Here is a 10,375-nt window from a genome sequence, read left to right on the forward strand (position 1 = left end):
AGTGAGTATGAGGAAGAAATAGAGGTAGAAGATGAGCAGAAGAAGGAGACAACAATAAATTAGAGTGAACAAGAAATAAGTGAGAAGGAAAAAAAAGAAAAAGAATAAGAAAAAGAAAAATAAAAAGAGAGAAAAGAAGAAAAGCAAGAGTGAGTGTGCTAGAGAGAAAAAGAGAGAAGCATCTCCAGCTGAAGGGAAAGAAGTACCATATCCTTTGGTACCTTCTAGGAAGGATAAAGAAAGGCATCTAGCTAGATTTCTGGATATTTTCAAGAAGCTAGAAATTACCATGCCCTTTGGAGAAGCTCTACAGCAGATGTCGCTCTATGCTAAATTTCTGAAAGATATGCTAACTAAGAAGAACAAGTATATTCATAGTGACACCATAGTCGTGGAGGGAAACTACAGCGCTGTAATTCAACGTATCCTTCCACCAAAACATAAGGATCCAAGCAGTATCACTATACCTTGTTCTATAGGTGAAGTTTCAGTAGGCAAGGTTCTTATTGATTTAGGAGCCAATATTAATTTGATGTCGCTTTCCATGTGCCAGAAACGTGGGGAGCTGGAGATAATGCATACGAGGATGACTTTACAGTTAGCAGATCGCTCTGTCTCCAGACCCTATGGAGTGATTGAAGATGTTCTGGTTCGATTAAAACATCTTATTTTTCCTGTTGATTTTGTTGTAATGGACATTGAGGAAGATGCAGATATTCCTATCATTTTGGGACGTCCATTTATGTCTACTGCAAGATGTGTAGTAGACATGGGAAAGAAAAAGCTGGAGTTAGGCATTGATAATCAGAAAATCAGCTTCGAGTTGTTTGATGAAGAAAAACATTTGTCGGACCAAAATGTTTGCTTACAGGTGAAGGAGTTTGATGAGAAGGTTATGAAGGAGAGAACCAAGATTGGTCTAGGATAACAGAGCTATGCGTCAAGCTAATGACGTTAAACAAGCGCTTACTGGGAGGCAACCCAGCCCTTTTTAATTTTGTTTTTCTTGCATTTTAGTTCAGTTAGATTGCTTGTGATTGTGTGTTTTCAGCATGATTAATATTGAAAAAGGGGGTTCATAAACTTTGGTGAAGAGGTGAACAGAAAAAGAACTTACAAAAAATTTCAGGTGTTCACTCGCTAAGCGCAACACTTGCGCTAAGCACCAAGTCTTCATGCGCTAAGCGAGCTATTGCTCATGCTAAGCACTTGGACCCCTAACTAGTGGCTGGATGGTAGCGCTAAGCTCAATTACCTCTCTGGAATCTAAATTTCTTGAATTGGGCTTAGCGAGGTGATGCGCTAAGCGCAATTCCCTCTCTGTTTTGGAAATCTTTGGAATAGCGCTAAGCGCCAGCTAAGCACTAAGCGTAAGCCATCACTGCATTGAGAAGCATGTTTATGCGCTAAGCTCACCATTGGTGGCTAAGCGTGGATTGCAAGACCAATCCAAGCTGCAGGAAGCACTAAGTGTGTGTCCTCGCGCTAAGCCTGAAAACCTCTCTGGAATTTGAAATTTGTGAATTGGACTTAGCATGAGAAGTCACGCTAAGCGCTTGGGCCTTAAAACCCAAACGTCGTGTTGTCACGCTAAGCGCGGCTGTGCGCTAAGCATGCAACACAAAACTGGTAAAATAAAATGGGAATTGCCTAGGCAGTTACCATTTTACACTAAAGAGCATTTTTCCCACACACACTTTTGTGCATTGTGCCCATCTTCTGCCCTATTCTGTGCATAAAGTTCCCTGCATTCCCACATTTCTGCTTCTTCATGCTATCTGTACCTCAATCCAAGTAAGCCTTACTAGCTTTATTTCCTTTCAAGTTTCAAACTTTAGGATAGTGGACTTAGTGATTGTTAGGTAGAATCTCTATTTATGCGTAGTGTTAGGTTAGTTGTTAGTAAGAATAACTTTAGGTTTGTAATGTAGTCACAATGTGCGTGTTTTGATTAGGGTTTGATGGCCCACTAGGGGCCTGTGAGAAAGGGTGAGAACCCCTGGTTTTTCTAGAAATTACGATGAATGCCCTAAGCGCCTTGCTGCGCTAAGCGAGTTCATCGCTCCTGTTGAAGATTTGTGATTTCCAGATGAACACGCTAAGACCAGCTATCGCGCTAAGCGCGTTCATCTTCTCTATTGAGTTAGCATTTTTTGTTTTTGTCGGGCCCTAAGCGTGCATGTCACACTAAGCCCTATTATGTCTCAGTTTTTAAATTTCTTAGAATTGGGCTTAGCGAGCCTGCTCGTTAAGCCTGTGCTTTCTTTTTCAGTGGTTGCGCTAAGCCCGACTTGCCGCGCTAAGCGCTAATCTCTCTCTGTGTTGAAAAATTGTGGAATTGGGCTTAGCGAGCCTGCTCCCTTAGCCTATTCTGTAGAAAAAAAAATTTTGTGTTCTCGCACTAAGCACGAGGCTATTGAAATAAAAGTACAAAGGTAAGAGAAAATTTTATACAAAATTAAAATGAAAGAAATAAGTACAAAGGTAAGAAAAAAGAAAAGAGGGAATTTATACAAAATCAATAGAAAAATACAAAGGAAAATAGCCTATCAAACGGAAAGCTTAAATCTGAAAGAACTAAGTGGATGACCTGAGTCCCCGGCAATGGCGCCAGAAACTTGTTAGGACTTTTGGCAAGCATACCAATTGTCATTGTAGGTTTCACATTTATAAAAGAGTTCGTCTCCACAGGGACTTGAGTTTACTTAATTCATTCGGATAAAGGTAATCAGTTTAATAGTTATGTACAAATTTAATCGAATGTCGGTGTTTTTGGTTTGATTAACTAAATACAACTTAAAGTAAAAATAACGGATTTACAAAAATAACAGAAATACGAAAATAACGGAATTTAGTACGTCGAAAATACGTAAATTATGGAAATAATAATTATGACTTTAAATTAATTCAAGAAAACATAGGATTGGATTTCATCATTCATACCCTTAGTATCCTAATAAGATTAACATGTATCAATCATTTTCTAACATTATCGATGCACACATATCCCAAGCCGATTCCTCACACTTGGAACCTAAGAATATTTACTAAATATTGATCCCTCGCATATGGAGTAAATATCCCAAGATTACAATTATATTCTCATGCTTTTTGCAATCAAAATGTTATGATTTATTCCTAGCAACGTAACATAAAGAGTAAAATCATTTGGTTCAAATTTTAAGATTGCTTTTCAGTCTCACTTAGAATCCAATTTCATGACACTAGTGATCAAATAAAATCAAGCATTTCGAGTAGAACAAAATTACCAATAATGAGTAGAAAAGATTAAAACATATATAATATCAAAAAGGATACATGAGGGTACAAAGATTACATCCAATCCTTAAGAAAAACTAACTCATCATTGTGCAGAGCACAAGACTAACAAGAGAAATGACAAAGGAAGTGATCCACGGTCACAACTCTGCAGCACCTCGACTCCATTTTCCCTCTTCTCCTTCTTCTACATTTTTCTCTCTAGTTTCAGGCGACTAGATCTTTTTTCTTTTCTTCCTCTGCATGGTTATTTATAGAAAAAGCCATTTAGTGCAGGGGAAACTTGCCCAAGTGAGCTTCTTGCTTAGGGCTGAAGGTATCAGCTCGCCTAGGAGAGTGGCTTGCTTTGGACTGAAGTTTTCTCTTAGCCCAGGCAAGCTAGATGCTAGCCTGGGCAAATTTAGGGTTAGAAATCTTCATGGAAAGACCATTTTGGCCTTCCTTTTAGCTTTGTTTCTGGATCTAATAAACAACCATCAAAACTTACAAAATCATGGATGAATCTTTATTATTTAAACTACAATATTAGTAAATGTACAATATATAGTTACAACTAGTTTTAAGGGTAGTTTATAAGAAAACTATTACATTTAAAGGATAAGTGCTAACAATTTAATCCCAAAAATAACTGAAATTTGGCACTTATCATCTATTCAAAGAGTTTCATATGTCTATGATGGGAGAATTGACTTTTTTCCTTGGACTTCAAGCTAAGCAAATGAAGCATGGAACCTTCCTATGCCAAGCAAAGTATTGTGCATAATTGATTAAGAAGTTCAATATGGAAAAGTGCAAGGAAGCAATGACACCAATGGCAACATCCACTTATCTTGAGAATGACATTAAGATGAGATGATATTGATGTTGAGAATGACATTGAGATAAGATGATGTTGATGTTGATAATGACATTGAGATGAGATGTTGTTGATGTTGAAAATGTCATTGTGATGATGTGTGATGTGTATGTACATAGGGGGTGTAGTGACCATGTTGAATATCCTTGGTAGGGGAAATAGAGTGGTTAAAGAGTTTTAAGCATCTCTGGAGGGGGATTGATGTAGCTCCATGTGGAGCTTATAGGTCTTGGATCTTCTTCATCAATTGAGTCCTTTGATTCTTGAAGATCAATGTCAGAGGAATGGAGAAGGAAGAAAGATGATTGGAGACGCCACTTCAAGGAGAAGATGAGTCAAGAACAAGCTCACCACCATAAGAAGCCATGGATAAAAGCTTGAAGGTAGGAGAAGATGAGTGGAGGGAGAAGGAGAGAAGGAGCACAAAATTTTATGCCTCAAATGAGTTATGAACTTTGAAGTGTAATTCTCAAATGATCAAAGTTGAAAAAATGCACACATAATGCCTCTATTTATAGCCTAAGTGTTACACATAATTGGAGGAAAATTTGAATAGAAAAATATTCAAATTTCACTTGAATTTGAATTTGTGGAGCCAAAATTTCACTAATTATAATTAGTGAATTTTAGCTATGGTTCATCCCACTAATCCAAGATCAAGTCCAAGATTCTCCACTAAGTGTGCTTTGGAGTTATGAGGCATGTAAAGCATGAAGGACATGCACAAAGTGTGACTATATGATGTGGCAATGGGGTGTAGCAAGCAAATGCTCACCTCCCCCTTAGGATGGTCCAAAATTTAATTGAATTGGGCTTCTCCCAATTCAATTAAATTTCTCTCCCAACACACACATCAAATAGTGCACTTAATGCATGTGAAATTACAAAACTACCTCTAATACAAAAACTAGTCTAGGTGCCCTAAAATACAAGTGCTGAAAAATCCTACATTACTAGGGCACCCTCCCTACACTATGGATCCCTAAATACAAGGCCCAAAAATAATGAAACCCTAATCTAATATGAAAAAGATTAGTAGGCTCATACTTAGTCCATGGGCCCAAAATCTAACCTAAGGCTCATGAGAACCCTAGGGCCTTCTCCTGCATCTCTGGCCCAATCTTCTTGGAGTCTGTTAGCCATGGCTCTGGTGATAGGTCCCCTCCTTAGGAGAATTGCATTAGGGATGGCTTAGAATCTTTAATTATCCATGATCAGTGCATTGATGGTGCCTATGTTTCATACTTCATATTGCATGGAAATAGTATAAACTTTGTCAGTAAGTACTTGTAGTTTCTCATGAGGGGGAATACTTGTACTTGGTGGTATGTTACTCGGTTTGGAATTCCCTTGAGACTCAGGCTTATCACCATGGGAGGGAGGGAGTTGCCTGTGCACGACAGGGTGACCTCGACACTTCCTACCTAGTTTTCCTAAGTGAGAGTGTCGTGTGGACATGCTTAGGCTATTTCCTTGATGAATGGTACCACATTGCATTTGAGAGTTGAGGTCAGGTTCATGCATCATACTAAGCATGATTGATTGGAATAATGGATGGATGATGACTACTTGTTGAGTGTATGTTGGACTAATGGATGCTTGTGTATGCTTATGGTATTTGTTAATGTTTTCTTACTAATTATGGTAATTTGATTTTGTGTTAATTTCTTTTATAATAAACTCACCCTTGCGATTTTTGTACTGTGTGGTTAGTACCTGTGATGATCGCGAACCTTTGTTTGTGGGAGCTAAAGAGCAGCAGTAGAGTATGTGAAGTGAGATTCTTTTGTCAAGTCTTCAAGTCGATGTGATAGCGATGGGATTATTTTGGGAGAGAGTTATATTTTGTTAATCAACTCCTTTGTAGCTGGTTCTATAATTCTTTTTTTTTTAATTGAGGATGTAAATCACATATTTAGTTATATGTATAAGCTAATTTACTTTCCCTTATGTGGATGATGTGTACTGAGTTACTATATCTATATATGTATTCATTTAAGTAATTGTGTGTAGTTTGGTGAATTTATATCGTGAAAAATTTACTTTCATTTTTCATAAGCAAATTAACAGAGATTTCCTTAAAAAATTGAAATTTTTGTGGCTTAGAGTGGTGATATCGTAGCGACGAGGCGGGCCGTTACAATGAACATGGTATGAACTCCAAGAACACAAAATACAGGACTGTATCATTGAACAAGAACAAAAGAAAAAGACACACTAGGAAATTGAAAGAATAAATTATGACCAAACACAAGGTTGTAACAAAATTGCACAATTCAAATTGAGCAAACAAAATTTAGGGGTTTAGGGTTACCCAAAAATGCAAAACACGAAGAATGAACTCAACCTTATTTCTAAACCTAGAAGCTTGCTCTGAATACCAAATGATGTGAATCCCCCTTGCCTTGCTTCAATTAGGATCAATTCTAGGATGGAATTCGCACACCAATTGAGCCAGAAACATATTTTAACTTTTATTCATTTTTTTAGCCTACAGAACTTTGATTAGAATGATTCAAAAATGAGGTGAAAGGGGACGTTCTAAAACATAAATTAAGCACAAAAAACACCGAAAAAGGTTAAGCAAAATGAGATATAAGCAAACAAGAAATTCATATAGAATTAGCATTGTGGAAATTAAACAAGGAAACAGAAAATGTGAAAGGAAGAACAAGATAGGTGCCACAAAAAAAGATGTTTGATAATCCTTGAGGATCGCCATAAGAATTGAGCAATTCTTGATATGATCAAACGGTTCAAGGAAGAACCCTAGCAGAGAATATTTTCACGCTTCAATGATAAAACCAGCAAAAGTCCCTGTCCATTCACTTCACAATTGACTTATACAAATTAGTTCTCATATACTTGGTAGAAAATAAAAGAAAAATAAAATCTCAACATTGTAAGCATAACTAAAATGCCTTAGTGGTTAAGTGAGCCACACTAAAGCTTGAGGTCTATGTCTCAAAATTAGCTACAAGCACTTTGTCATACCCTAATTTCGTCCGAGGATTATTACTTGATAACATGCAACCTTTGGTTAGCCGCTTTGAGATACTTGGCGTCCTTTGTTGCACAATAAATGAAGTCCCGAGACGTCTCAGAAATCAAAAGGATGCAGGCTTGCGCGATCCATGAAATTCCGTAATGTGTCGGAAGTCGAAAAGAGGTGTTTTTGCGCAATCCGTGAGTTTCCGTAACTTCTTCGAAAGGTAAAAAAGAGTAAATACATAATCCGTAAGGATTCGTAACCTTACAGAAGGAAAATAAGTATCGTTACGAAATTCGTAAAGTTTCATAACGTTACGGAAAAAGAATTACAAAAAAATAGAAAGGGGGTGCATTTAGTAAAAATGGGGGTGCAAATAGCAACCAGGCCCACTTGGGCCCTCCAGAAGATTCCTCCAGAAGGCTGTTGCTTTTGGAGGAAGCAACCTTGCTCGCCTGGGCGAGCTGGGCGGCAAGCTTCTCCCCTATTTTGCTATAAATAGGGGAAGAAGTGAAGAAGAAAAGGGTTCAGCCCCTTAGGCACTTCTCTCTCTTTCGAATTTGCTGAGGAAAATTAGTTCCGTGAAGAAAATCTAAGCCAAGGCGCTTCCGTAACGTTTCCGTGAGTAATTACGCGAAGATTCTCGACCGTTCTTCAAGATTCATCGTTCGTTCTTCATTTTCTTCAGTCTTCAACGGGTAAGTACCTCAAACCAAGCTTTTCAATTCATTATATGTACCCGTGGTGGTCCACATTGTGTTTCATGTATTTTTATTCTCGTTTTCATTTACTTTTTATACCCCCTTTTGACATGCTTAAGTCATTTATTTAAGTCGTTTCTCGCCTAATCTAAAAATAAAATAAATTTCCACCGATCGTTTGAATTGTGTCATCCGTTAATTTTGGTTAAAATGAATTCCGACCGTTCGGTCGTGCCGTAACCACGTTGGAAATCAAAAAAGAGGTAAAATAATAATATAATAATCAAAAAATACCTTTTTAGTAAAATAAAAGCGAAAGATCAATCGGACGTTTTCTCTTTGGGATTTCTCATTCTTAATTGAATTGACTAATAACTAAAGTAAAATTAAGGCTAAAATCAACTCGCCTAGTCAAGCTCGTCCACAAAAATAGATTTTTTGAAGGTTCATCATTTTAGTTCCTTACTAAGTAAAAAAGATCATTCTTAAGGTCCAACGCCTTAAAATGATCACCCCTCAAGTAAAGAGAATCAATTGATACATGCATAAGAAAGAACTACGTAGGTCTGACTTCCTCTTTCATGGAGGGTACGTAGGAGCAAAAGCCCCGCTTTTGTCGACCTCAAAAAATAAAAAGAAATAAAAGTTAAGATAACACAATTCCACAATTCTAAAAAATAGGTTGTTGTCCTTTGAGACAAACGTGAGAGGTGCTAATACCTTCCTCAAGCGTAAATACAACTCCCGAACTTAGAATTTTCATTTTGACCGGTTTCCTTCGGTTTTCTCGACATTTTGCACAAATAAACGTTGGTGGCGACTCCGCGCACCTTTCTTCGTTTGGAAAGCGCACCCGTGAGCCTCGCCCTCGCTCGCCCGCGAAGGGCACATTGCGACAGTTGGCGACTCCACTGGGGAACTTTTTGTGAGTTAGGCCTATTTTAGGAATTGTGAAACTTTGAGTGTGCTTTTTTTGAACTGTGTAAATATAAATAAATGTTGTCTATTTCGCATTCTTTACACTGCATTCTAAGCACCCACGGGTTTGAGTAAAAAAAAAGGGGGGCCCTACACCCGGGTTCATGGGAATTTAAGGAGTGGAGGTGAATCTATCATCATGCTAGGTCTCCGACTTGCTTGATAATAGTGAAACCTCGTCTAGAGCTTTCTCTCTTTATAATGTGTTATCACTGGTATTCCATACCGCCACAACATTATTATCTTGAGTGTTGATACCTCTAGAAAAAAGCCGTGTGAGTTATAAATTGTTGGGGAAGGGTAGTGGTTAGAGACCCCTAGATATTGTCCTATAGATTCCCAAATAGGGGCAAAGAGCAAACACGCTCCGTGCCATTCGTTCTCATGCATTTTTTTTGGTAAATACCACTAGTATATAGTTTTGCTAGTGATGTTTGGTTTCTTTAGAGTAATACGTAACCTTTTTTAATGCTACGTTGAGGGGCCATCGTGCCCCAAAACGTAGCATTAAAATGGGGTCTCTGTGGTCTTGTGTGTATGAATTACCCCTTTTTCTTGTTCATGCATCCGCATTGCATCATTCATGTCAGAGTCTTGATCCACCCCTTTTTTTAGGTAAATGATGGGGACAAATCAAAACGGCAAAAGGTTTTATCAAGTCAAGGTTAAAAGTCTAGATGTCAACAGCCTCAAGGAATTGGGACGATTGATGGGACCCCTCCAAAGGCAAGCCTTCCGCAAAGTTTACGGGAAGATTCTAGACTTGACCGTAGCGGAGGTATTTACGGAAGCTGTCATATCCCTCGCCCAATACTATGACCAGCCGTTGAGGTGTTTCACGTTTGGGGACTTCCAAATGGTCCCAACTATTGAAGAGTTTGAGGAAATATTAAGATGCCCTCTAGGGGGGAGGAAACCGTATCTCTTCTCCGGTTTTCTTCCTTCCTTGAGCAAGATTGCGGCTGTGGTTGGGGATTCAGCAAAGGAGTTGGATCGCACAAAGCAAACTCGGAACGGTGTAGTGGGCTTGCCTCGGAAATACTTGGAAGGAAAGGCAAGGGATATGGCGAGCCAAGAGAAGTGGGGGCCGTTTGCAGATATTTTAGCCTTGCTGATTTTTGGGGTTGTCCTCTTCCCGAACGTCGACGGTTTGGTAGACTTAGCCGCCATTGATGCTTTCCTCGCATATCACCATAGCAAGGAAAGTCCAGTGGTGGCTATCTTGGCAGATTTATTTGACACCTTTGACCGGAGGTGTGAGAAAAACAGCACGCGGATTGTCTGTTGTTTACCCGCTCTCTGTGTGTGGTTGATTTCACACCTATTTCGACAAGACACGAGACACCCGTGTCCGCTGCAAAGCTATCACTCATGCGCCGAAAAAGGAAGAGACGATTGGGACCAACATTTGGCTGGGATAGGGGGCAGCACGATCAATTGGTTTCCTCGTTGGAAGGAAGGCAAGGAAGGAGTTCTTTTCTCGTGTTGGGACTATCCTAATGTTCCACTGATAGGGACTAGGGGTTGTATTAATTATAATCCCGCACTCGCCATAAGACAGCTAGCTTATCC

The 10,375-nt window shown here is 38.8% G+C and overlaps 1 protein-coding gene across 1 annotated transcript; it reads left to right on the top strand.

Annotated features, from left to right (window-relative positions):
- The first annotated feature begins 289 nt into the window (after nt 1–289).
- On the top strand, nt 290–928 carry LOC102659581 (uncharacterized). The gene has a single exon (XM_006579151.1). It carries the CDS (start codon nt 290–292, stop codon nt 926–928), a length of 639 nt encoding a protein of 212 aa, XP_006579214.1.
- Nucleotides 929–10,375: the final 9,447 nt, after the last annotated feature.

This window comes from Glycine max, chromosome 4 (assembly GCF_000004515.6).
Source record: "Glycine max cultivar Williams 82 chromosome 4, Glycine_max_v4.0, whole genome shotgun sequence".
Taxonomy (NCBI): domain Eukaryota; kingdom Viridiplantae; phylum Streptophyta; class Magnoliopsida; order Fabales; family Fabaceae; genus Glycine; species Glycine max.

Coding starts and splice junctions, on each gene's coding strand:
- LOC102659581 (XM_006579151.1), top strand. CDS start 290: ATGCCCTTTGGAGAAGCTCTACAGCAGATGTCGCTCTATGCTAAATTT.